General features: G+C 41.8%; 1 protein-coding gene across 2 annotated transcripts; it reads right to left on the bottom strand.

Moving 5' to 3' along the window:
* On the bottom strand, positions 1-27,869 carry inhbaa (inhibin subunit beta Aa). 2 transcript variants are annotated; one of them, XM_074693969.1, is made up of 3 exons: positions 27,743-27,869; positions 26,562-27,328; positions 1-4,502 (listed from the first exon to the last, which is right to left on the bottom strand). In XM_074693969.1, exons 2-3 carry the CDS (start codon positions 27,097-27,099, stop codon positions 3,682-3,684), a joined length of 1,359 nt encoding a protein of 452 aa, XP_074550070.1. In that variant the 5' UTR covers positions 27,100-27,328; positions 27,743-27,869; the 3' UTR covers positions 1-3,681. The 2 variants fall into 2 exon arrangements, with proteins under 2 accessions (XP_074550070.1, XP_074550069.1); XM_074693968.1 differs by lacking the exon at positions 27,743-27,869 and having other exon boundaries at positions 26,562-27,401.

Genomic DNA, 27,869 nt, shown 5'->3' with positions numbered 1-27,869 from the left:
CAATACTGTAAAATAAATTAGATTAGAAAAATGCCACAAGCACATTGGATTTGTACAACAAAGCAATGCAACATACTGGAATCTTGTTTTCCATATATACAGAATAAAAAATAGACTTTTTATTCTTTGTCCACTTAGTTCAGTGTCGGTATTTTTTGTCTGATAAAAAGAACAGAATCCGAACAAATACGACCACTTCTTTTCTCCTTTTTTTTCAGCTTTTGGAGGCTTTTTTTTTCTGCCGTGACAGTTTGTATGCGTCCATGTACACTCTGGATGGACTGTGAGTTTGTCCCAAAGAGTCCAGAAGAAGAGAGTCCACTCTCCTTTCAATGATAGCAACAAAAGAGGAAATAAACAAACAAAAAAAAACACAACATGTGTGACTTCATTAAAAAAAGGGACAAACACTCCAAAAAATTTTGGTGAACAAGTCGTCAATACTGATAAAAACACAGAACACTCAAAAATCTGATCTCCCAATAATAGAGCAAGATGACTGTGGATTATCAGATAAAATAAAAAAAAGAAATGCATTGTGGGTAATGGAGTTCTTCATGTGCAGGAACGTCGGAAATGTTAAAACAACAACTTCAAAAAGAAATGTAGAAAATTGATGTAGAATGGACCAAAGCTACATGAATCTGCAACAAAAACTAAAAAGTATGATTTAAATAAGCTGTCCATGTTCATAAAAACAATCTGACTTCAAAGATGCTGGTGGAGGAAAACATATCTTTACACACCTTAGAGATACTGAAATGAAGTTTCTGTATTTTCCCACAAAACGGACACACATCAGGGTTTTTTTTTTCAGCATCACCGAACATAACTTAAGTTTCTCACTCACACAAAGTGCACAAACTCAACTCTTTGGTGTCCTAAAGCAAGCTAAATCTGGACACAAACACATAAAAATATTCTATCATTGTCTCAAAGAGATGCTCTAATCATTTAAATCCATGAACTCACCGATAGCGTCTTTGTCTCTGGTAAAAACCAAACTGTTAGCCGCTACAAACTACAAACAGAACATCTGACTCATGATTTTATTTTGAAATTCTCCTCAGGGCAGGATAAAATAATAAAAATTCAAAAGGGGTTGATTCAATTTATCTCTGATTTTTTCTTTTTAATATGACTTTTCAGTTTTTAAAAGTTAATGTGGAAATAAAAGAAAATACTTTTAGTCATTTGTGCAAACTGGTTTGAACATTTTATTTAACAAAAATCAACAGTTAAAAAAAGTTACTTAAAAAATAATTTACCAGTCAATGTATAAAATTCTGTGACCAAGCAGCAGACCCCACAAGCTGCAATTCCACAAAACTCCACAAGAGGCTGTGTCCTAAGAGTGAGCCAACCCCCATAGAGCCCCATGTTAAAATGTCAAACTTAATAGCAGAAACAAACATGTTTCCAGCCTGGTACAAAAACAGTTTGGCTCTCTGTGGCTTCTTATTTAATTGGTTAAAAATATTTTTATGTGCATTAATTTCAAAAGCATTAGTTTTAACTCATTTGTGCTTAAATACTTTATGCAAAAATAGGGCTGTGGCTACTGTGCCAGCAGAATTAAAGCCAACTTCAGCTCTGTGTCTTTTGCCCGAATTTAGATTAGCTGGAGTTAGCTGGAGTTAGCATTTTCAATTTGGCTACAAACATGTTTTAGGATCTTATTCGAACCCAAAACAACAAAATAACCCAAAAAACTAACAGAAAATAAAAATAAATGGATGGAGTCACACGGTTTTGTTTGTGGTTCACAAAACAAAGAACTTGAATATTCTTGGCTAACGCTAACCCCCCATGGCTAGCTACTTGGCATATTGTAAACATTCACCAGAGACAAAGATACAAAAGTGTTTCAATGTTTTTCATCTTGTGCTTTTAGTCTTTGTTTTTTTGTCTTTTTGTTTTTTGGAGATTAGACAGAGGAGCAGTGTGCTAGCTGTTACAGACTAGTTAGAACATGACGGCTAATGCTAAACAACCACTCATGGGAGTCGAAACATCGCTTGTTTTATGTTTTAGCTTAATAAGTTCATCCCACTGAAGTCCATTCAGAGTTAATCTTTTATTTTTTAAACTAAGTGCTTTATTAACCCACTTCTAGAAAAGAATCCTCGTATGCTGTGAGTGGACAGATGGGGAGTTCCTGTCTGAGTCAAAGGTTAGCCTTCTGGGTCTCAATCTGCAAATTTCGCTGGCGTCAATCTGTAAGACTTTTTAATTTGTACTATACATTTCTACAAAACTGTGTTTTATAGAAATTAGCTTTTGGTGCTAACTGACCTGCTAGCACAGCTACATTTATAGGCTAGCATTGCTACATAAATTAACTTGCAAGGTGTTGGATCATCCAATCAGAGGCCTCCAAAGCTGGAAGCTAAAAAAAGCGTGACTATTTTATGTTTGATGAAAAAAAAGCTTCATAGTCGAAGATTCTTGAATGGTTGCAAGAACTTCAGATTAAAAGCACGACTGTAAATCCTCATTTTGATGTTTTCTGGAGCGTTTTGTCTAAAACTAAATTCTTGATGTCAACAAATATAGCCCAAATCTGGCTCCAGAGTGATTCATGATGTTAATACAACTGTTTTTGGAAGTGTTTGAGACTAAATGTAGACTTTTATTTTGAAAATTAGTTGAACATTTTCACCTCACTTTACAGAAAAAAATCAGACGAAGAGGGAAAAATCCAAACACTGCATTAAGTTTGATTTTTATTGGAACTCAGTCATGAACTTTAGAGCGACTAATGTTGCCGTCTTTCAGCTGTGCGACCCCAAACAGGAAGTCCCGGTCTGTCTGCTTTCTGATCGTCTAATCTGAGCACGAGTGTCGCTATAGTGCAAAACATTAAAAACGTTTGTAACGTTTCTTTAAAAAATAAAAAAAAAAAGCAGACAAAATAACACAAATGCAGCCAAAGGAAATATTATTAACAACAATAACAATAATATTATTAATATACTTACTGACAATAATAATTATAACAACATCAACAACATCAACAACAACATGGTAACCATGGTAACATAAAGAAGTGTTTGGTTCCAGCAGCGGGGCCAACTTGTTTCTTTCAAGTATCTCTCAACACACACACACACACGCACGCACACACACACACATCACAAATTTTGTACTTCCAAAAATAATACAAAAGTCTTCTTCTTTCTTCCTCGAACATTTTGAAAAAGTAAACAGTTGGGAACAGAAACACTGAAAATATTATCAGAGTGTAATACGTGAAACAAGTTGCATAGGTTTGAGATTTTTTTGTTAGTAGTTTTTCAGGCACCTCGTCTCTCCGAGATCTGAAGGGTCGAGTGGTGAGTGGACGTCTCAGCCACATAAATAAACATCGCTCCCTCCTTTTGTAACAAAAATATATTAGATATTCTTTTTTCTATCTTTTTTTCTTCTCTTTTTCTTTATGTTTTTTTTGAAAGTGCCGTCGAGACTCTTTCTGAGTTCTGCTGGACGAGGACGGAGAAAAGGTTTTATCCCAGAGAGCGACCCGAGTGTTGGAGGGAGGCGAAGAATCAAACACTGAGGATTAAAGTGAGGATGATGATGACTCCACTCCTTCTTCTTCTCTTTCTCCTCCCTCCACCCCTCTCTCTGGGTTCAGGAGTCCTCCGGTCCAGTTAGTTTTGGACCAATCCAAGAAGAAGTTTACGAGCAGCCGCACTCCTCTACGATCATGTCCTGGATGTCCTTTTTGATGATCTTTTGCTCTTCGTTGTAGTACAGCATGGACATGGCTCGTAGCCGGGTGGGGACGCAGCAGGACCGCAGGTTCTGGAAGGGGCTGTAGCCCCTCATGCGGTAGTGACTGATGACGGTGGAGTGGAAGGACAACGTGGACCCGGTGATGCTCGCCACGTGGGACGGGCACTCCCCCTCGCAGTAGTTGGCGTGGTATCCAGACGGTGCGATTATCCAGTCGTTCCAGCCGATGTCTTTAAAGTTGACGTAGAACTGCCGCTTGCAGCAGACACGCACTTTCCCGTCACACTCCAGCCCTCGCTTCCTGCGCCGCCTTGAATCGCTGCCGTCCTCCTGTCGGACTACGGCCATAAGGAAAGGGCGATGGGATTGTTCTCGCTGATTTGTCCGCTGCGATGTCTCCGATCCGCCAGAGACCAGCACGATAGTGGCGCCTGCGTCAGCACAGAGCGGGCAGGAAACCCGGAGGTGCAGCGTCATGCTATCTGAGCTCTGGAGCAGCGCCTGCACCGCCGCCGAGACGGGGAAGGTGTGCCAGCCGCTTCGGCGGGTGTCCACGGTTTTCTCAGAGAGCAGAATGTCATCCTGTGGCGGCGACAAGCGTCCGCTGGGGAGCCGGCGCTGCTGGAAGAGCCTGATGGTGACTTTGGCTCGGCTGCGGTTGGTTTTCGCCAAACGGAGGAAGAGCCAGACGTTGGCCTGCTCCACCAGAGAGAGGTCGCCGCCATCTTTAGAGAGGACGAAGTTCACCATGCCCTGAGACTCACCTGAAGGAAGAAAGAGACAGAGGTTAGAACAAAGAAGCTCTGCTCCCTGATTGGCTGACAGCTTAACCTCTCTGTATACTACAACAAACTGCAGGTAACCACGGCAACGGAGCGGCATCAGCAGAAACACCGCGGTTAAACCACATCTGAGCTATAAAGCCATCCACACACACACACAGCACGCTTCACACAATCATTATGTTACCGTCTCAAACATGACCTCACACACACACACACACACACACACATACACACACACACACACACACACACTTGCTGCTGATTGGCCTCTTCCTGCTGACTCAGCAGCAGCGGTTGGAGGTTTTGGAGTCTAATGGTTCCCACCAGGAGCTCGGTGTCCTCACAGCAGCTCGTCTGGAGAACAGTTAAGGGTTTACAAAAGTGAAACCTCTCTGCTCGTCGCTTTACAGGGAATTATGGGAAAGTGTTAAAGCTTTGTGTCAGCAGGAGAGGAGCTGAGGGAGTAAGGTTCAAGTTTCCTCCTTTTATTCCTGAAGGGTTTGGAGGTAGAAAGTGTTCGTCATTAGTTTTAACCTCAAACAATCAGAGAGTACATGTCCCAGAGCTCAAAGTTTTCGTGTTTCCACTTAAAGTTCTTGTTTTTGGCTCAGATTGTGAACCACCACCGCTCCTGTCAACACCACAAAACTCCATTGTCAAATCAGTAATTTTACCCTCTAATCACAGAGACGGCCAGTGCTGATAGTTTTAAAGTTACACTGCAAAAGTCATTTATTCTAGAGCCAACCGCCTTGATTTCTAAAAAGGAGTACCTTTTTTTTTTGACGGCAAAGGATTTTATTTGGGGTCAAAAAGACCCCTGAACAACACAAGAGTTAAGATATCACAAGTAGAAAATGAGGCCTGAGTTTCTTGTAATAAGTAAAGAATCTACTTGTTGGCTAACAAAAAAATATATGTTTAAGAAACTAAAATATAATTTTATTTCTTACCCAAACTGCTGATTCTTTCACCTTTAACAATAAAGTCAGGTCTCAATTTTGACTTGTTAATTCCTAAATTTTTTTTTTTTTTTACTGAATTTGTGAGAAAAACATTGCTAATAGTATGTTAACATGACATTTTTATAGAGATGGGCCGATACCAGCCTTTTTCAAGATATCGATACTTGAGAAGGCTGCAGATATTAGCAGCAAATACTCCGAAAAAATCTTAGGGTTAGGGTTAGTAAGTTAAGTTGGTCTGATTTTAAACATCTGTTTTGTATGGAAATGGCCACAGACTTTCTCAATTTTGGGCGATCGGCCCATCAGTACATATGATCCTGATCTTTATACCTCGGGGAAGGTTTAACAACCAGCCATTGTTGCTTTTTGCTCTGAGACCTAAAACTCAGGACACTTTATTGGTTGTTTAAGTTAAAGATTGGAACACTGAAGCTATATGCTGTCAGTTATAAACAATAAAAATCAGTACCAGCAGATCAGGCTTCTTAAAGATCGGTGATCAGCCAGAAAATTGTGATTGGTGCACCCCTAGAAACGACACATTTTTCATATAACATCTCAAAGAAACTGACAAATCCAGGTAGAGTTAGAACAAAAACGCCTGGTACATCGGTGTTGTTCGTTGTTTTTAAAAACTAGTCTTACCACCAAGTTTTTGGATTAAGTCTAAACCATAGACTGTATAAATCCAGATGCTGCCCCTTGGTCCAGTTGTACAAAAGTGAAGCCAAAAGCATCCTGAGACTTTAAGAAAATAATTTTGAGCCAATCAGCTAACCAAAATTCACATTAAGCTTCCATCTTGTTCGGACAATAACGGCCCATTTAAAAACCAAAAATTCTTTCTGATACATAAACAAAAATCTGTTTGCACACAGATTCTTAAACTACATGAAAATTCATCCCTGGTTTTACTGCTTCAGTTTTGTTGTTCTCAGTTTTTCTATTTTCAAAGTTTGTTACTCAGAAAAAGTCTTGTGCTCTGCAGGATCAGCTGTTACAACTCTTACACACACTTAAACACACACACACTGCCCTGTACTTTGCATTTCCTGGAAACCTCCAAGCCAGACAGCGAGCTAACCACCAGGTTAGAGACCCAATTATCTCCCACCGTCATTACATAACACCTTTAAAGCACCTTTTCCTCTCTCCATCTCCTCGCTCTGCTGTCTCTCACACGTGGGCGTCCATACAGAAAACCAAAGTCACGATTTAGGAGTTTATGAATGTCAGCAGCAGTGATGCTCTGTTAAACGGAGTGAATGGGCGGCCCCGTCTGTGTGTGTGGAGCGTGTGTGCGTGTGTGTGCGGAGGCGTTCAGCACTTTAGCGAGTCCATTAACGCCGTTTAACCGACAATTCGGAGGCGATTATCTCACTTACATCATCGTCACTTCAGTCAGGTTAAAAAATAAAAGCCCTGTTCATTCATTGTTTCTCAGAATAGTGTTTGTGATGTTGATTCAAGCTGCTGGAGAATAAAACTCTTTGTTTTAACGCTGAAGCTTCTGGGACAAAGACAGTACACCAATCTGTTCGCGTGACGCTAATAATGCCGCGGACAAAGACGGTCAGTCTGGAAGGTCTTTGATTTCCTTCCTGTCTGTGAACTGATCTAAAAACAAACATCCTGTACGAGTCCTGTACGGATCTCAGAACTTCACTGTCCTTAAAACTCTGCTTCAAACACAACATGAACTAAAAGTTTCAGTTGACTCAGTCACACAGACACACACTCTGTCCTGCTGCAAGTAAAAGTCACTTCACCAACTTTGAATTCAGAATTCAGAGACCAAATTTAGTCTGTGTTTGATTGGTAAAAGATTACAGATTACAGGAATAAGATGAGATCAAAGCAAAGGAAAAAGATCAAAACAATAGAATGAAATGAAAACCATAGAATAAGATTGAATATATTCAGTGATACCAAAAAATGAGCTTCAAGCAACAGAATGAGAACAAACAAACTAAGAGGCAGGAAGATACAGGGCGCCGATTGCAAAGTTGCACACTCTACAACTAACTACAACATTTCTCCACATCCAGCTCTAAAACATCACTTCTATTGCAGATTTAGAGAAAGATCAGTCAAATATATTTGTAAAATTCAAATAAAAGTTGAAAGTTTTTTCTAAATCATAAATGTTAGAAATGTTGAAAATATATTTCCTGATTCTAAATATTTGACTATGTTTTTAAAAATTTTGTTCTCATTCTTAATATTTAACTTAGATTTCTTAAAAAATATTTAGCTAAGAATAATTATTTATCAAAGATTTCTAAATATTTGGTCAAGATTCCTAAATCTTAAAGATGCAATGAAGAGAATCTGTTTTAATTGCACTCCCTCGCCACCTTGTGGCCCGGAGTCTCTGCACACTGTCTTAAATTACTTTTAGCGAGGCGTGTGTTTGTTTTGAAATTAAATGGAGATCAGATCGAAACAAATTTTCTTGGTTAAAGACAACGTTTTACTGAATATGATGCGCCGAGGTAAGGGACTTATCAGTACAGTTACGTAGCTCTACAGTTTGAAATGTGACATCAAGCAAACGTAGTAGCAGCTGGCTATATGTTAGCCCGGTGCTCCTTGTATCTGTAAGCGAACGTGAAAACAAGTAAATACTCACTGTCAGTTTGTAAGTAGTTTAGTAGCTGTTTATATTTAGCACAGCTGACAGCCCAGTGCTTTAAGACATGTCTGTAATATGTAACATCAGTAAATCCTGGTTAGCTATGTCCTGCCAGTCATCTACCAATCAGAGCTAACGTAACCTCACTCTTCATTTTATTGATAGACTCTTAAGTCTGAACAGACCACGGCAGAATAACTGCTGACTGTGGGTTGGAATCAACATTATCACAAACAATTTAGCCCCTGAAGGCTAATTAGCCTTTAGCACGGGCTGTATCAATCTCCTGTTTATCTTTCTTCTTCTCCTCTGTCCTGTTTCTGTCTGACAGTTAGGCTCCAGTGTCCACCATCACTACAAAATTAATCACAGAAATCAATTTAAGCAAAAAAAAACACAGATCTCTGTGTTTTATCTCTTCTCTCTACTAAACTTCGTCAGCTGGCGTGGTGTTGTCATAGAGACCTAGAAATCAATACTGGACGACCCAAACTGGAAACTAAGAAGTAGCAATTAAAATTAACCTGTAACCAGCAATATTGGCGCTGATAATCTCCTTTTAAAGTGTGGATTACGACTAAGGAATATATCTAGAAGATTCTAAATATTTTGTCCAGATTTTTGAATCTTGATCAAAGATTTCTAATTTGAAGTCAAGATTGCTAAATATTTGGCTGATTTGCAAATTCACACTCCTGCCCGTCGGAAGCACCAAATAAAAGTTTGAGCGATCCAGCCAAGTTTGAGAATGTCAAACAGTCAGCTAAGATAGATAGATAGATAGATAGATAGATAGATAGATAGATAGATAGATAGATAGATAGATAGATAGATAGATAGATAGATAGATGCACAGGACTACAAAAACAATAGGCAGTGTGATTCCTCTTACACTCACACCAGTAGTTTCTGTGTCATAAACTGAGCTCAGAGCCCCAGGAAGGCATAAAGCCAGCCTTAGAGGAACAAATCACTTAAAAGTTCCCCTCAGTCCCCGTCAGAGGAAACGCTAATAGCACGTTAGCAGGTCAGCAGCAGCTGTAACAGTGAGCAGAGTCAGACAGAAGGCAGCGCTGCATGTTCATGCAGAGCTGCTTATTATGGCCGTAATGACAGACGAGCTGCGGACGGACGAGCTGCTACGTCTGTGGGAGTTAAACTCACGTGTCCCGAGCTCTGTCACACATCTGGAGTGACGGAGCAGGAGCGCTGCTGCTGGAGCAGAGTCACTGACTGCTTCACTTGAATTTCTCACTGTGGTTTTGTTTCTGAAACATGATTGCAACTAAATGTAGAGACAGATTCACGGGATGAAACCAACTGTTACATTTGAGATTAGGTGATTATTTTGCAAGCAGCTGCTGACTGAGTGTTTATGAGGTTACAATTCTTTGAATGCAGCTGAAATCTTAGGGAACAGATTCATTTCTGCTGCTGTAACAAACTGAATCCTGCCCAGAATATTTGGTAGGATTGTTGTAAAGTTGAAGAAAAGTTAAGGAGGACTCCCTGGAGGAAGTAAGACTTAATGCTGCCTGAGAAAGAGCAGAGTATAAATCTTTACGCTGATGATGATGATGTGTTTCTCTGTAACTTCTGTGTATGTTAAAACCTCTACAAGGCACGTATGAGAAAACCATCAGTTCTTTACATTCAAAGGACAGAAGTTCATCCTCTCTTTTCTCTGTCTTTCCGTACTTTTACAGTCTGATGTCTCAACAACTCATAAAAGCTGATTTCTGGCCCTCGTCTGCTCAGCTTCTCCTGCAGTTTTTGTGTTTGGACAGCTCAGCGATGAGCTAGGAGAGTGTGTGTTAAAAAACTGAAACACACACCAACACACACACTGAGTTCTTCAGAAAGCTACCGCTCAGGTTTTCCCTTTATATAAAAATTCTTGTCTGGTTGAAGAAGTAAACCAGACCTGGGTTTCCTCAGGATCGGGATTCTTGTAAACTGAAGGAAATGAATTTTGATTGGACGTTGTCTGGAGAATTCAAAGAGACGTCTGTGAACCTGAAATGTTCCTTTCAACTTTTCAACTTGATAAAAAAATGCTGTTTTTTTCCCAATCCCCAATAAAGATGAAAAACAGCAGGTTGAGTCCATAAACCGGGCCCACAAAAACAAGGCCTCAGCCATCCAAAACCAAAGTTAAGTTCTAACAAATTAAGGTTTAATCAATGAAAAACAAAATATGACCTTTATAACTGAATTAAGACCAACTTTTTACGCCATGAACAACAAAAGCAAGGCCACCAAAAACCAGGTTTTGGAACCAAAATGCTTTATTTTAACTAATATTCACTGTAAACTTTGGTGAACATAAAACAGATGTGTGGCCCCAAAAACGAGACGAAAGCACCGAAATCTTGTTTTGATCCCTGAGAAAGCAGCTAAGATGATCCTGACCCGTTTATGACACCAAAAACTCCTGATTTTCCCGTTCTAACACAACAAAGACTTTCAATAACAAATGATGGTGATAAAGACCATGATCCGACCAACATCAACCAAGACTTGGCGCAAAAACTTAGAACTGACATGGTCAAGAGTCAGGTTTCAGGCATTAGCTACCAAGTTTAGGAAACAATTGACTAATGCTAACCCATAAATACTTATTTTGAAAGCTAAAATATCTATTTTTGAGCTCAAAAACTTGTTCATACTCCGTTTGGATTATCAAAACTTACATTTAACCAAAGTTAAGTTCTAACAAAATAAGGTTTAATCAATGAAAACCAAAATATGACCTTTGTAACTGAATTAAGATGCACTTTTTAGGCCATGAACAACAAAAGCAAGGCCACCAAAAACCAGGTTTTGGGACCAAAATGCTTTATTTTAACTAATATTCTTTGTAAACTCGGGTGAACATAAAATCGAAAACAAGCTGAAAGCACTGAAATCTTCTTTTGATCCCTAAAAAAATAGCTAAGATGATCCTGACCCGTTTATGACACCAAAAACTCCTGATTTTCCTTTTCTAACACAACAAAGACTTTCAATAACAGATGATGGTGATAAAGACCATGATCCGACCAACATCAACCAAGACTTGGTTGATCTCCAAATCTTAGAATTGACATGGTCAAAAGTCAGGTTTCAGGCATTAGCTACCAGCTTTGGGAAACAAATGATTAATACTACTCCTTAAATACTCATTTTGATTTCTAAAATATCTAGTTTCAAGCTTAAAACCTTGTTCATAATCAGTTTGGATCATCAAAACTTACATTTTCCCATTTTAGTCGATCGTCAATCGATTGTAGACTTTCCAAACCATTAAAAACAAAGTGAAGGGGGTCAAGAATCAAGTGTAGACTATTAACCAAACATAGACCATTTAAATTCCAAGGTCATCATCACAAACCAAATTTTGTTTAAACCATCTACAACCAGTATCTACCATCAGACGCCTTGGTTTGGTCAACCAAACGAACACAAAGACCATAAAAACTACCCCGGACCGATCTCTGATCCCGGCGCACAGAGGTCTCAGTCAGACTTTCTCCCCTCTGGAGCAGACATACCGTGACATTTAAACCAAAGAGCATCTCCTCCATCACTGGCAGCAGCCTCTAAACATTCCCCAAACCTCCCATCAGCCCTCAGGCTTTATTATGACTCTGATCCATCAGACGAAGCCTCTTTGAGCCGCTAACAAAGCTAAACAAGCCTCCCTGCCAAGATGTGACACAAACACTCATCGGCATGTTGCTAAAAGAAGTTTTGGTTCATGTTGAGTCTCTTTAAACCTTGTGTAATCCCCTTTACAAACACACAAACACACAAGCGCGGCACACACTCATGTGCTCAGCAGACATCTGAGTGGTTTAGTTTTTGACATCAGACACCTGGAGGTTTGAAGAAACTCGGCTGCGTTAAAAGGTCGCCGAATTCTGCCAAATGTTTAAACACAAGTGAAAACAAGAGGAGTTAGAATGTTGATGTATGTCACCGGCTACTTTATTGGGTACACCTGTCCAACTGCTAGCTAACGCAAATTTCTAATCAAACAATCACATGGCAGCAACGCAATGCATTTAGGCATGTAGACATGGTCACGACCAGAATGAGGAAGAAAGGTGATTTAACTTTAAACGTGGCATGGTTGTTGGTCTGAGTATTTCAGAAACTGCTGATCTACTGGGATTTTAACCCACAACCATCTCTAGGGTTTACAGAGAGTGGTCCCAAAAAGAGAAAATATCCAGTGAGCAGCAGTTCTGTGGGACAAAATGCCTTGTTGATGCCAGAGGTCAGAGGAGAACGGACAGACTAGTTGGAGCTGATAGAAAGGCAACAGTAACTCAAATAACCACTGGTTACAACCAAGGTCTGCAGAAGAGCATCTCTGAACACACAACACGTCCAACCTTGAGGCAGATGGGCTACAGCAGCAGAAGACCACACCGGGTGACCCTCCTGTCAGCTAAGAACAGGAAACTGAGGCTACAATTCACACAGCAACACCAAAACTGGACAATAGAAGATTGGAAAAACGTTGCCTGGTCTGATGAGTCTGGATTTCTGCTCCACATTCGGATGGTAAGGTCAGAATTTGGCCTCAACAACATGAAAGCATGGATCCATCCTGCCTTGTATCAACAGTTCAGGCTGCTGCTGCTGGTGTAATGGTGTGGGGGATATTTTCTTGGCTCACTTTGGGCCCCTTAGTACCAACTGAGCATGGTTTAAAGTCCACAGCCTACCTGAGTATTGTTGCTGACCATGTCCATTCCTTTATGAGCACAGTGTACCCATCTTCTGATGGCTACTTCCAGCAAGATAACGCTCCATGTCATAAAGCTGGAATCATCTCAGACTGCTTTCTTCAACATGACAATGAGTTCCCTGGACTCAAATGTCCTCCACAGTCCCCAGATCTCAATCCAATAGAGCACCTTTGGGGTGTGGTGGAACGGGAGATTCTCATCATGGATGTTCAGACGACAAATCTGCAGCAACTGTGTGATGCTGTCATGTCAATAAGAACCAAACTCTCTCAGGAAGGTTAACTAAAAAACAAAAGTGTCCGGTGAGTGTATTTGATAACTTTGATCTCATAAAATTGCTTTGATTTCATTTTATTGTGTTGATCTCGTTCTGTTTCTTGATCTGTTTCTCATTTAATATATTGCACAGCAGGGGGTGACTCTACCAGTCAACTAAGAAAAATGTCTGAAGTGATTTTTGTTTCAAAGAAACTGGTGATGGCAACATGCCGAACTTCATCTGCACCTGAACGCATCGTCTCACTTTAAGGAGAAGCATCTTCTCTTTCTAATTTGAGAGTTGATGTTGACATCAGCGAACACGCCCTCCAATCCTCTGTTCTCTGTGTTTACTGAGACCACAACCAACAGCACACACTCATACACACACATGCACGCAAAACCCATCTGTCCAAACATACACTTTTAGTCCATGTGTGTGTTTGTCTTTCGTAATCCCTCCACCAATGGATGAGTGTGTGTGTGTGCATGTGTGTGTAGGTTTGTGTGGCCTTAAGCTGTTTATGTAAATGTGCATCTTTGTTTGTGTACTTAGCAACTGTGTTTGTGTGTTTTCGTGTCAGCGAGCGATAAAAAGGAGTTCAACTTTTCTTCTTCTGCAGTTCTGATGATTTTAGTTAACTACGCGCTGAAAAGAAGGAAAGACGGAGAGAAATTCACAGTTTGCACAGCTGCTTCCTTCTGTCCTCTCCTTACACTCTCAAACTGCTCGCTGCTCTTTATCAAGACAGGATGGGAGGATGAAGCGAGGAAGAAGAGGAGCTGTAGGTATCTGACAGATGTGAAGGATCAGCGTACCAGGACTTCACGTCTAAAAGCTGCTTCCTGCGCTCGTAGCAGGAATGCTAACAGGCTGCTCTGTGTGCTCTGAGTCTGTCAGGTTTACATTAAAGGGATCAGAGACTCTCTCCATCTTTAGCTCCTTTAAATACACTGTGGAAAGTGATGTGAGTAACTTATAAGAAACACAATACTGGGCTGTAAACATGTCGATTTGTGCCACAAATTTAGTTTAAAGAGGGGGTATCCTGCTTTCCCATATGGTAAACATGGATATTAAGTAACAATACTGGATGTTCATAGGAAACAGGTGCTATTTTTTTTTTCTAAAACCATTGCATACTACTGTAGTCTGCTGAAAATGGGCTATTTTAAATAAAGTACAAGATCTTAACGAGAACTAACAAGATCTTAATGACACTTACTGACGTCATCACACAAGGATTGATGGATGGGCCTCAAACACCAAGGCTACTACAGGGGCACCAGAGGGACAATATGAAGCCTTAAAATGACAAAAAAAAAACAAAAAAAAAACACATACCCCCTCTTTAATCTTTATAACAAAGTTCTTTTTTCTAGCCAGCCTCTAGTTGACACTGAAGGAAGAATCTGCCCATTTGGGGACATTATTGAAAGTCTACTTTAATAAAAACTGACTCCACATGTGGGGCATTTTTTACAGTGTACCACAGGAGCCCTAATGGGATCTTTCTGGAGGGATCACAGTCCGCCCTTTCTTCTGTCTTTGAGTTTACTTTAGGAGGATCAGAGGGCTGGGTCGCTTGTCTCCCCCTCCTGCCCCCTTCCCCCAAATTACACACACACGCTAATACACACAACTTCTCTCTTTGGCGTTTTAAAGCACTTAACGTTCAGTCTGCAGACGGCGTGTTTTGGGTCTGACTGTCTGACTGTGTTTCTAGCGCTTGCTTCACTCATTGTTAGTTTTGCACGTCATAAATCTCAGGGACTGCACACGCACGTCTTTTCTCATCACTTTTAAAGTCTCTTTAGGAGACGTTTCGCTGTTAAGTCTGAAGGGCATTCTTATAAAAACAAACTATGTGTGTAAACATACAATACAACACGCAGTTTACAAAGTCATAAACAAAACAAGAGCCACATGTTTGTGAGGATGGGATCACATTGTCAGAGGTCTTGGAGTTTTCTAAGATGTTCTTGAGCTTCTTCTGCAAAGGATCTGTTTAGAAAGTCTCTCCAAATCTATAAAAAAAAGGATGCTGATGCTGAGCTTAACTGTGTGCAGAAGCTCTGCTGCTCTGAGGCCTTATGTGGATTTAAAGACCGACGTGCAGCTGTTTTACAGGATAAACTAATATGTTTGGCTTCACAGTCGCACCACTTCTCCTTAGAGTTGATCCTCAGCTTTAGAATCAGCCCGATTGTTTAAATGATGATGTTAACAATGACAGGGCTGAAGGGAGATAAAGTGCTTGGGTGTGTGAATCCCTCTGTAAGGACCAGGCTCGGCCTCGCCTGCGTGGGACAGAAATCTGCTCCAGATCCCCGCGAGTCGACGCCCTGCTCGGCCTTATTGGCACCACATGTGAGTCAGCGGGCTGTGTTAGTAAATACACACACACACACACACACACACACAGACAGACAGAGTGAGCAGCCCGTGACGTGAAATTGAATCTGCGTAACGCTGTCCAACAACCTGTAAACAAAAGTGGTGAGGGGGCATTGAAGCAGCCTCGCCTTCTGACGCGAGGAATGTCCCGAATGACAAACTCGCTCATCGTCAGCCAGAGGAAAGAGGAAGTATCGTCTGGACTGACTGAACACACACGCTCAGCGAAGTCCTGGCTGTTGAAGCTCACATGACAGGATGCTAAAATCACAACACGTTATACGGTCAATAAAGTAGCGTTAGCTTCTTGTGGCTAGTGGATTTTGACTGTCTTGCAAAATGGGGAACATCCCTTAGCTTTTTAGCTGTTTGGTAGTTTTTATGATGTATTAAATGTCCGTTTCATGAAATAAGGTAGAATTTCTCAAAGTGAGTCTGAGGCTTGAGTCTTTAGGGTTCCACTCGATGAATGGAGAAAACTTACTCAGATGTCTTAAGATGCAGCTTTTATTTAAGATTTTAAGATCAGTAAATCCCTCACACAAAGCCTGGCACTCTTTTCACTTGTGTATAAAATTCTGGAAAACTTCCTGTAATTTTCAGGGTGAGCTGCGTGTGAACGTAAATAGAGAAAACTTTTACCCCAACTTCGCCCGCACTTTTTCAGATCACTCTTTGTTAGCCCATAGCCAAAAAAGTGGCGTTAGCTTCTTACAGCATGTCTTGTAAGTATCCAAGCACGGATAACATCTCTGACTTCATCTGGACTTTTTTCCTGCTAGCTGCTGAGTGAAACTTTTTGCAAGAAGTTGGAGGAAGTGAGAACAGGGCATGAAATATTTATATATTTGAATTAGGGCCGTCATTTTAACGTGTTAATTAGATTAATTAATTACACCATAAATTAACGCGTTATAAAAATCAACACAGATTAATCTGGATCCCAAACCCGCGGGGCGTTCAATGAAGCAATTATTTTCTCATGTCTGGCATTTACAAACCGTTTGTCTGACTTGGAAAAAGTGGAGTTCTCATCAGATTTTCAAATTTCCGACAGTCCCTGAATGTATCACACGTGACGTCAGCAACATGCTTTAAACCGGGGGGAAGCGAGAGGGATTTTTGGGGGACTGCCGTCCACATCTCGCTTATTCACACGTCTTTTTTGAAAAGCTGCAGAAAATCAACCGTTTGCTCTAGCTCAATTCTGTAAAAAACATATAATTCTACACTCTTTACTGCATTAAACAAGCTCTGAATGATCGATATTTGCCCTGTATTTAAATCTAAAGAATTCTTTGAAAATTTCCCTCCATCTTCCAGGTGTCATGTTAGCTTGGGGCTGCTCTGCACCAATGAGCAACAGTTTGTGTGTTCAGAGCATGTACAACTGAAAATACTTCACTTTTCTTTGATGCAAGACTTGAATTAAGTGTTTTGTACATAGTTCCTCAGTTTTTAGCCTTTAGCCCTGGTTCTCCTGACCTTATAGAAGAATAGAAGCTCATATTGCAGTGAAAATTGAGTCCACATCGAGTAAAAATGTGACAGAAGCAAAAACCGTCCTCAAAATCAAATCAGCTTATTTCAGGTGCAGGACTGTGTCGATTTTGTAAAGATAGAACCATAAAACTTTTTTCATGCGTTCCTTATGCCTACCTTATACCTAAAAATGTGTTGTATATATTCCCACCTTATTTTTAAATGTCTTAATGTAATTTTAATGTCCTGGAATTCAAATTCTTTATTTTGGGACCTTAAGCAGATATGAGATTAAAATGCGATTAATTAGATTAATTAATTACAAATCCTGTAATTAATTATATTAATTTTTTTATCCCCTGACAGCACTAATTCGAATACACATGTGTGTTTCATGGTGGAAACACAAGTTGTGGCTTTAAGAGACTGAGTTAGATGTTGAGTCTTGAGTCTAGACTCGCCCCCTTCCACTACCCAACAAAACCCCATTTGATAGACATGTGTGAACAACCTATGTAAAACAGGCTGAGCTCTTGACATTTCTATAAATTTACAGGAGTTAATCTGAAACAGAGGCTACAGACGGCGGGAAACAGGCGGGAGCACCTGTCAGGTAGAGTAACCAATCACAGCTGAGATCTAAGATTGTGCAGATCCCTTTGATCTGCAGCCTGGAGGTGTTCAGACTGCATGCGAAGACACAATTAGTGGCACAAAAACACAAATGGATGTGACCGAAAATAAATCTGCTCCAGATGTTGAAACTGAAAAACATTGAGGTTCATCCTGAAGCTCAAAGCAGCCGTCTCATGTCTGTTGCTCTCTGCTTTAATGTTTTCATTTTTACCTGTTTGAACAGTTTCAAGGTCAAAGTCTTAGACAAAACACAGGGAATCACTTTGAAGCTCCTGTGAGGTGGATTTTAGGTTATAAAACATATTTTCACGGACAAATTTCCACAAGGCTCCAACATCACAAACACAGCCTGAGAGGTCAAAGAAGGGCTGTTCTGTTCTGTTCTGTTCTGTTCGTAGATTTATATAGATATATATAGAAATATATATTACACATGAACATGCAATTAAAATGTTGAAAGGCAAATCTTAACGTGGGCACAGATTCAAACAATGCCAAAAAAGAAATCCAAAAATAAGTCTTCATCATCCTACAAGAATTATGCCACAGGGTCACCAAATTGGCTCAACTTGTGACATCACTAATTGGTGAGTGTCTATATATGAGAATCGGAATCTTACACTGACCAATCAGAAAGATTCTGTTCTGTTTATTGATCTTTGAAGACCATTCCGGAATGTTACGCAACAGCTCTTAACTGTCACTCAAAGAGGCCACGCCCCCAATTCTTCCACCCTTTAACCCTTAATCTGCTGTAAACAGGTGGGTTGTCTATAAATTCATAAATGAGCTATAAAGACAAACTGTTCATTTCTGCTGCATATTAACATAAAGACAGCCTCTAGTGGACACTGGAGGAACTGCAGCTTTAATGACTACTGTCACTTTGTTGTGTATTCCTGCGTACATTCGAGCTCTTGCAAAGCAACCCAGAAAAACCGCAGGACGTGACAACAAGACAAACAACTGGGGCTTCAGGGCAATCAAACATGTCTTCTGTTTCCATCATAAACTTACTAAAACTGTGCTGTCACATGCTTTGGCTGTTTGTACCAAATAAAATGGGTCTGTCAAATTACCCCAGCTGTGAAATTCAACAAATTCAGTGTCAAACATAAAAACAGTCACAAAGCAGAGAGACTGTGGGAACCAGAGACGGGACAGCCTCTTCACCATCAAACTGACTTCAGCTGTCACATGTCGTGTTTCCAGACGTTTTTAATGTGTTTTCATTGTTTTAACACGGGGATTTCATGGCATGTTTTTCATTTCCAGACCCTGTCTACAAACCAGATCTCCCTCTTGGGACAATAAAGTTTGATCTAAATTGAAGTTGAAGTTGCCAGCTTGTAACTCCCACTGTGTGTCTGCGTTCCCAGGCCACTTTATTTATAATGAGAGAGCAGATAAGCAGTCCAATCTGACAGTCGACCGTTCCCATCTCAAAATACCGAAATGCCAAAGAGACTCTGCTGCTGTCGACTCGGGTTTCTCAGGCGAAATACTCCGACGAGGAGAAGGAAATTGTGTCTTCTATAAACAATCAACGTCCCGAGAGTTTGATGAGCAAAGATGAGACTAAGCCTTCACGGGACAGACACGAGGAGTATTCAACTTGATACAAATAAACCTGTCAGAGACCCGGTGAACTTTCACTTCTGCTGGCTTTCTTTGAGTTTACACATCCCTGAAGAGAGCAGACAAATCCAAACTTTAGTTTGGTAGTTGCATTTCAGTTCTCATAAAGTTTGATATCTACAAATCAAGAACTGACTATAAACAGAAGTTTTCCAGGCACATTTGAAGCAGCAAAACAAATCATTTTAGATATAAGACGTGAAAAAAAAATGCCAGATAAGCCAGAGGTGACAGGTTACTGTGGCTGCAACATAACCCTTGATGCATTAAAGTGTGTCCACCCAAAGTGTCTGAACACACTGCAGAAACGATCCCTACAGTTAGAACTTTTGTTCAAGAGGCAAATGTTTTTTAAAACAAGAAACAGCTGCTACGCCACGCTCTGCAAACCCACCAATCTCCATTAATAAAATCAGGAATTTTACCCTGCAGAACGTAAGTGTTTATAGTCTCCTTCTTGAATCAATCATTGGTTTTATTTTGTATTTTCATGTTGTTTTCTATGTTAGCTAATCACTTCATGTGGCAACATCACACAGGAATGCAAACAAGCCAAATAACTGGGGTTGAAAGAGAGCAAGACAGGGCAGTTTTCTATGAGTTTAAAATCATGCTTTTCTCAATGGGGTTTGGTGTAAAAAGCACACTCTCTCAGCAGGGGTCATTTCTGTTACATGTCAGATACTTAGAATAACAACCTCTTTTACAAATATTCCTCCAGCCTTTATTTAGCTAGTCCATCAATCTCTACCTTCCAGTCCTCCTGGATTCTCCCTCTGAGGAAGAAAACTGTAGGCGTCTGGCAGAAAGATGGAAAAATACAGATGTGTCACTGTGTTCAGTTTCAAAAGGTGCCTTGCTTTGTTTTAATGGACTATCCATGTGCCCTATTTGGACAGAGATAGAAAAACACAGAGTTTGACGTTAATCTGATATTACGTTAAATAATTAGCACTGTTAAAAACAAATGGTACCTCTTATATTCAACAAATTTTGGCTCTCTTAAAAGACACCCAACTCCATTAAAAAAAACAACACTTTTTTAAACCGAATCTACTTCTGCCCCAGTTAGTCATAACTTTTAAGCTACTACTTTAAAGCTGAAAGCCCTACAAGAACATGAACAAGATATTTAAATGTGAAGAGGTAGCGTCCGCCAGCTAACACCAGACAAACTAGTTGGTCAAACCGATTTATTACATTTTATAACTTGAAGACCAGAAATGTTAGTCCTTTGTTGTGTCTAAGTGTGCAGTGCAGCCTCCCTCCACTAGCTGGGGCTGTGGCTCCAGTTAATGGTTATAAGGCTCTACTACCTGGATGTAAATAGTCACAGGTGACAGATATCATCCAGTAGCATGGCATGGTCTGCGGTTAAGTTGTTTGTAGGCTGTGTCTGCTTAAACTGACTGATAATTTGGAGGACTGAAGGCTGGTGGTGCTAGCTCTGCTAATTTTAGCCACACTCTGTTTAATAAGTGTTTGTTTTACCTTTAGACTAGCTGGAATGTCAGTTTACACTTCAATTAAAATAAACTTAGTCACCCTAGAACGTACTTGATTGTCGTGGGGTTCGGTAGTTTTTCAGAAAGGGATGCCAGGACTGATCATTGCTTAAATAATAGCATGTAAGTAAATTTATCCGTTTACAATGTTGTTGGAAACTTTTTACGGCAGAGGAAAATGAATTGCAGAAAAATTGTACAAAATTTTTGTCCAATCCTCCCACAAGTTTGACTCCATTGCAGTTAACAGAAAACCACAAAACAAAGAGTTTTGTTGAAGTCACTCATTGTGTACACGTTTGTTTCCAAAGTGAAACCTCTTGACGTTAAAGAACAATCAGAGTCCTTTCCATGGATCTTGGTTTCTGTTGGCTCAAAAGCACCAAAATGTAATTTTCTTTTTCCAACAGCTGCTCATTGTAGTTTTTTATCAACAATCAAGAGGACTGGGACTACTTTCAGCAGCGGAAGGATCCACATATGCGCTCAAGTGGGTTTTGAAGGCAACTGGCCAGTGTGGGTGTGTGGGAAAGAGTGAAAATTGGCATTCACTGTTTGTTTGAATCTGGACATTGAGGAAAATTTAAAACACCACCTCTTGTTGAGTTGCAAAATCTGGTGAGAATCTACAGTATCTGCAGAATATTTCCTGTCGGTTTGTGTGTCGGTGCACGGCAGGTCTGGACACAATCTGTAGCTGTTTACTATACAGTGATTCATCTTCCCAAACATAGAGCATCTTTGGCGGCTGGTCACACATCAAAGCGGAGCCAAACGATGTGGTGGGACGACGATGAAGACTAAAACGAGCCGCCGGGGGATTCAAACAGCGGTAAGACTGCACAGGCGCGACCGTAAACATGGTATAAACACGCCGAAGCCACATCTCGAAAGAAGTGACGGATAGGAGAGGAGGGAGTGAAGAAGGGAGAAGAAATGCAGCAGAGAAAGAATAAACAGAGGGGAAATTATAAAAAAAATGGAGTTGGGCCAAGAAAAAGATGAGAGAGGAAGAAAAAAGATCAAAAGACGGAAAAATGAAAAGACGAATGTGAGGAAGAGGAAGGAAGCCAGGCAGAGGAAACATGCTAATTATAGTTTATTTTCAAATCAGACCAACTTTTTTTGTCTTTCTTTGTCTTTCTCTCAGCTGCTGAGATCCTCTGTTTCCTCTCTGTTGTCAGGAGTCACTGAACCGCGCCCAAGCTCATCGCAGGGTTGCTAGTTTGAGTCCCCAGACAGACGTGGCCACCAGAATAGAACCAACAATGACCGGTTTATTCTGTCTGCCAGAGGAGGGAAGGGTAGACCGAGGTTACAGCGAGCAGCAGAGAGGGAGAGGGAGATGAAAGTGGATTGTGGAATGTCGCTAATGATGTGTTCAATTAAGTTCAATTAGCCTAATTGTCCTCTGTGTGTGGGGAGAGACGGAGAGAGGAGCAGAAGATAAACAGGGACGGAGGAGAGGAATTTAAACAGAACAGGCGGATGGAAAGAGAACGGCGGACAGATAGATATTGTGTCCGAGCTGCTGAACGGAGGTTGACACTTAGTCTCCGCCAAGATTCCAGTCGTCCGTCCGCTCCCCTACTCACCATCTCCGTCGCCCAAAATAATTACTGAGGTCCCTGAATGCATCAGTTATTTCTAACAAAGCACAGGACTGGCTGGGTGCAAAGTATTCTCACGGCGGGCTGTGTCACATCTTAGAAAAACAACAAGGTTTTATGAGCTCCGATCAGAAGAAGAGTTTTACCAAAGTGAACAAATGGTTTTAGACCTTTAAGCTCAAAGCTGGAGCATGTTAAAGAGTTCAGCAAACCTGGGATGAACTTGTTTGCATGACAGGCCAAAGCTGTCCTCGTGGGTAAACGACAACGCCAGTCACACGACTGCAGATTCCTGTTCTCGTACACGCCATCATTGATTACGTTCAACTACTCCTGTCATCAGCTGAGAGGAGGAACGTTAGGAAACTGAAGAGATTCAACAAGGTGTTGGACTTAGAGTTCAGCTGTTTCTCAAGTCCAGTTCTAAGTAATGATAACTCTACATCTCCAACCCTGACCCTGATCCCTAGACTAAACCTCAAACAGAAATCCAACCCCTGTACAAAAAGAAAAAATCCAACCCTAAAGCCAAACCATAATCCCCAAACCTAGTCCCTTAACCTAACCCCTAAACCAAACCTAAACCACTGTCCTAGTCCCCAGAACTAACCTAACACTAACACCCAAACCTGGCCATGACACTGATGGCAAAAAACACGAACCCCTAAATCTAACCCTAACTTCCAAGTTTAACCCTTAAGCCTAACTTTCAAACCTAACCCAAACCATACCCTGAAAACTTACCTGTACGACTTACCCCTAATACCAAAACACAACCATTAATTCCAAACCTAACCATGATGCTTAACTGAAGCCCTAAACCCAACCCCTTCACTTAGCCTGACCTCAAGACAGAAGCTTAACCCAAAACAGAACTATAATCCCTAAACCTAGCCCCAAAAACCAGACCCTAACCCACACACCTTGACCTAACCTCTACATGTACCCTTAAACTTAAAGTCAATCCCAAATCCCTAAACAAAACCCCTACTCCTTAACCTAACCCTGAAACCCAACTCAAATCACATCTTAACATAACTTTGACCAAACACAGATCCTGACGCCTAACCCTTGCCCACACTGGTAACCCAAAATGTAACCGTTACACCCAAAACAAACCCTAAATTCCGAACCCAACCAAAGACCTAACCCACAAACCAGACCCCGAAGAACTTACCTGTACGCCTCACCTCGAATACCAAAACATAACCATTTATTCCAAACCTAACCATGATGATTAACTGTAGCCCCAAACCCAACCCCTACACTTAACCTGGCCTCAAGACAGAGACCTAACCCCCAAACAGAACCATAATCCCCAAAACTAACCCCAAAAACCTGACCCCAACCCTTACATGTACCCCTAAACTTAATGTCAATACCTAGACAAAACCCCTACTACTAAACCTAACCCCAAAACCCAATTCATACCACACCATAACATAACTTTAACCAAACACAAATCACAAATCCTGATGCTCAACCCTTACCCTCATTGAAAGCCCCAAAATCTACTTGTTAGCCCCAAACAAACACTATCTTCCAAACCCAACGCAAGACGTAACCCCAAAACCAGACCTCAAGAACTTACCTATATTCCTTACCCCTAATACCAAAACATAACCATTAATTCCAAACCTAACCATGAAGGTTAACTGAAGCCCTAAACCCAAACCCTTCACTTAACCTGGCCTTAAGACAGAAACCTAGCCCTCAAGTAGAACCATAATCCCCAAACCTAACCCTTACACCTTGACTTAACTCCTACATATACCCTTAAACGTCATGTCAATCTCAAATACCTAGACAAAACCCTTACTCCTAAACCTAACCCGAAACCCAACACAAATCAAAAATCCTGGTGCCCAACCCTTACCCTCATTGATAGCCCCAAAATCTACTTGTTAGCCCCAAACAAACCCTAACTTTCAAACCCAGCCCAAGACCTAACCCACAAACCAGACCATGAACCTGTACACTTTAACCTAATGCCTTACCCCTAGTGCCTTAACATAACCATAAATCCAAAACCCAGTCCAAATTTTAACCTTAAGCCTAAAATCCAACTCCTAACCTTAACCACTAAATCTAACCCCCAAAATGAGCCCTTGCCCCCAAATCTGGAGACCAGAGATTTGGATCGCACTACAGGAGAATTCAGGTGATTTATTTCAGACATCTTTCTCATCACTCAGAAGGTTTGGCCCTTTGGTTGGTCCCAGATCTGTTATCTTCAGGGACTCATCTTTAGCATCTCGCAGGTGCATTCGAGTCTCGCCAACATCTTTGAACGTTTTTCATGTGATGCATTAAAATCTGGATGCTTACACGTTAATTTCCGAACTGGACATGCTGGTACAATCCTATCCCTAGATCTTGCCGATTCTTTGGGACTCATGATTTTTGAGCTGGTGCTGAAAACACACTTTGATGTCAGGTCAAAAAAAGAGGAGGTTTGACTGTAACTTTCACAGAGGAGGGAGATTCTTTAACTGCCATTAGATTCTGTGTTTTCCTTTAAAGTGGAGCTGCTCTCTCCGCCTGTCTACACGGATCCAGTTCATAAAAATCTTTTCCATCTGCCGCTCCAGCCTCTCGCCTACAGAAACTCAAATGGCATCAACATAAAGGCCAGGAGAGGAGGAGGAGGAGGAGGAGGAGGAGGAAGAGGAGTCCCGCCCACACTGAGTAACTGACAGGTGAGCTGTTGGAAAATGTGTGCTCCATTAAAAGGGAGGCAGATTGGAGTGATGGATGGAGAGGTTGGCTTTTTGCGCAACAGACTGGAGATCTACAGATGATTTGTTTACACACTTTTACATTACTCACAAGTTTTTCATGAAGGAAGAATTTCATGTTGCCAAAAATTCAGCTCATGCTTTTCAACAAGATGACTTGACTGATTTTGCAACTCCTCTCAGCTGAATCATCCAATGCAATAAAAAATAAAAAAGACATAAAACTGGAGATACAAGGTTCTCACATGACAACCGCAATGCTTTACAGCCTGTTTCCCCCACAGGAAACCTCGTAAGTGTGAGCCCCGTGACCCTGCCCTGACCTGGATTTAAAGGTGTCGGGAAAAGAGAGTCCGAGACCTAAGGGAGACGTTTGTGGGAGTCAAAGGTGAGACAGGCGTGAGCACCTGACGCCCACCTGCCGAAGTGCCTCTGAGCAGAGCACAGCACCGGTTTCCTCTGATGGAGTGTGTGAGTTTAATCATTCAGCAGCTCTGTTTCTCTTATACACGCTCTTTGTCGCTACCGTCTGACAGAACGGCGCTGCAGCAGCCTGAGTGCACACACACATACAAACACACACACACACACACACACACACACACACACACACACACACACACACACACACACACACACACAAATCTCCTCAGATTCTAAGTAGATAATGAGGTATTCTTTTAAAACAGCCGGAGGAGATTAGTCGAGGTGTGTGTGTGTGTGCAAATGTGTGTGTGTGAGGTTTGGCTGAATGAGTACGCAGGTGGAATTAAGCAGGTGGACACACACACACACACACACACACACACTCTGACACACAGGAGCAGACCGATCGTTTTCAACAGACTGATTGCTAATACAGCTCCTTTTTGTCATTCACTCTCTCACACACACACACACACACACACACACACACACACACACACACACACACATGCAATAACGTGCCTACATACACGAGTCATCTCTACACACACACACACATACTCGTGCGCATACAGATGTAGATGTCACACACACATAAAGATGCAAAAGCACATATGGACAGCTAAACTGATTCCAGTTACACACACACACACACACACACACACACACACACACACACACACACACACACACACACACAGGTAGCTGTTAGACATTCTTTGACAACACACACCCTCAAAAATGCAGATTCACACATGTACTGCTGATCTGCTGCCAGTGATACACACACTGACTCAAACACACACACACACACACACACACACTATTTTTCCATCTGTAACACACTGATGCAGATGGAAAAATAATGCTCACACACACACACACACACACACTCAGAGGGTTTTTCTCTCCTTCCACTCAAGCTGAGGTGGAGGGTGGAGTGATGCTCTCACACACACACACACACACACGTGGCACACACACACAGATCTTGGTGGTACTCACCAGCCTCAGCGAAGGTGATGATCTCCGTCGTCTCCTGAGCGTCTCTGTCTCCTGCCCGAGCGGCCACCGCTGCTCCTCCCCCTCCTCCTCCTCCACGGCCACCCCTCCCTCGCACCTCCTCCTCCCCCTCGATCTGCACGCTGCCGTCCTCCGCCACTCGCCCCACGTGGAGCTTGCGCAGGGCGTTGAGCAGCGCGGCGCGGGGAACGGGCCGGGTGATGTTGGGCCGGGCCTGGAGGTGCAGCATGTTGAGGATGTGCCTCTTCACCGCCTCGACCACGTCCTGCTGAGCCGCCTCCACCTCCTCTTGCTCGTGTCCTAACATGTCGTCTGTTGTCGCCGCCGCCACGCCGCCTTCGTTCCTCCTCATCCTGGCTAAGGCGCAGGAGGGGCAGTGGGATGTTGAAGCGGCGTCCGGCAGCGGCTGGTGGTGAGGATGCACGGTCAGAGACTGGAGCCTGGACGTGGAGTCCGAGGAGGAGCCGCAGCTCTGGACCAGGAGAAGGACGGTCCAGCTGAGTAGAGGTAAGACTGACATGACGGCAGGAGGCGCCTGATTGGCTGCTGGGCTGGATTTGGTGATGCTGCCGGATGTAGATGCACGGAAAGTCGAGTTTTCGTCCGAAAGTGTTTGAGCACAAAAATCAGTCCTGAAGTCTTCTCCTCTCTTTGAGATTCACCTTCCCTCCCTCCTCTGCTGTGTCTCTTTCTTTCTCTCTGGTTCTCTCCTCAGAAGTTTGCAAAGTTCAGCCGAGCTCACAGTCCACCTGCGAAAAACCGGAGGGAAAAAAAGCTGTAAAGAAACGAGAGAGAGAGAAAGAGGAGGACAAAAAAGAAGAAGAAGAAGGAAAAAAAAAACACAACGCCGAGAGAGAAAATGAGTAATCCTTATCTTTTTTGTCAGGGACAGATGGCTGGAAAATGTGGAGGCGTCACAAGAAAGAAAGAAAAAGAAAAAACAACAAAACCAGGAGAAGAAGAAGAAGAAGAAGAGGAAAAAACTCTCAGATGTGATGAATGGATGATGAAAAAGCAGAGATGGAAAAACTCTGGAGTGCGGGAGGATCCTTGTTCCCGGGGTGAAGTCGCTGCAGAGTGTGTTCAGAGTGTGTGTGTGTTCGAGAGGCAGTTTGACTAAGTTATCCCAGACGAAGGGAGTTCCTCTCCCCCTCTCTTTTTACCTCTTTTCCTCCCTCTCTGTTGAATGCGTTCCCTCGCTCACCAGTTGAATGGTTTTACCGGAGTGGGCTGGACTCCCTCTCTTCCTCTCTCCTCGCTCTCGTCTTTCTTTCCCTCCCTCTGCTTCTC

The sequence above is a fragment of the Halichoeres trimaculatus genome, unplaced genomic scaffold (genome assembly GCF_033239565.1).
Source record: "Halichoeres trimaculatus isolate MK-OKI-2021-1 unplaced genomic scaffold, fHalTri1.1 fHalTri1_scaffold_18, whole genome shotgun sequence".
Lineage (NCBI taxonomy): Eukaryota > Metazoa > Chordata > Actinopteri > Labriformes > Labridae > Halichoeres > Halichoeres trimaculatus.
The sequence above is the reverse complement of the archived record's forward strand: the minus strand, read 5'-3'. Positions and strand labels throughout refer to the sequence as shown.

What these genes read in the sequence shown, in the direction of transcription:
- inhbaa (XM_074693969.1), bottom strand. Translation starts at nt 27,099, where the DNA reads ATGTCAGTCTTACCTCTACTCAGCTGGACCGTCCTTCTCCTGGTCCAG. An exon ending in CATCACCTTCGCTGAGGCTG is followed by an intron (nt 4,503 to 26,561) that starts GTGAGTACCACC and finishes TTCTTCCTTCAG; the next exon opens with GTGAGTCTCAGGGCATGGTG.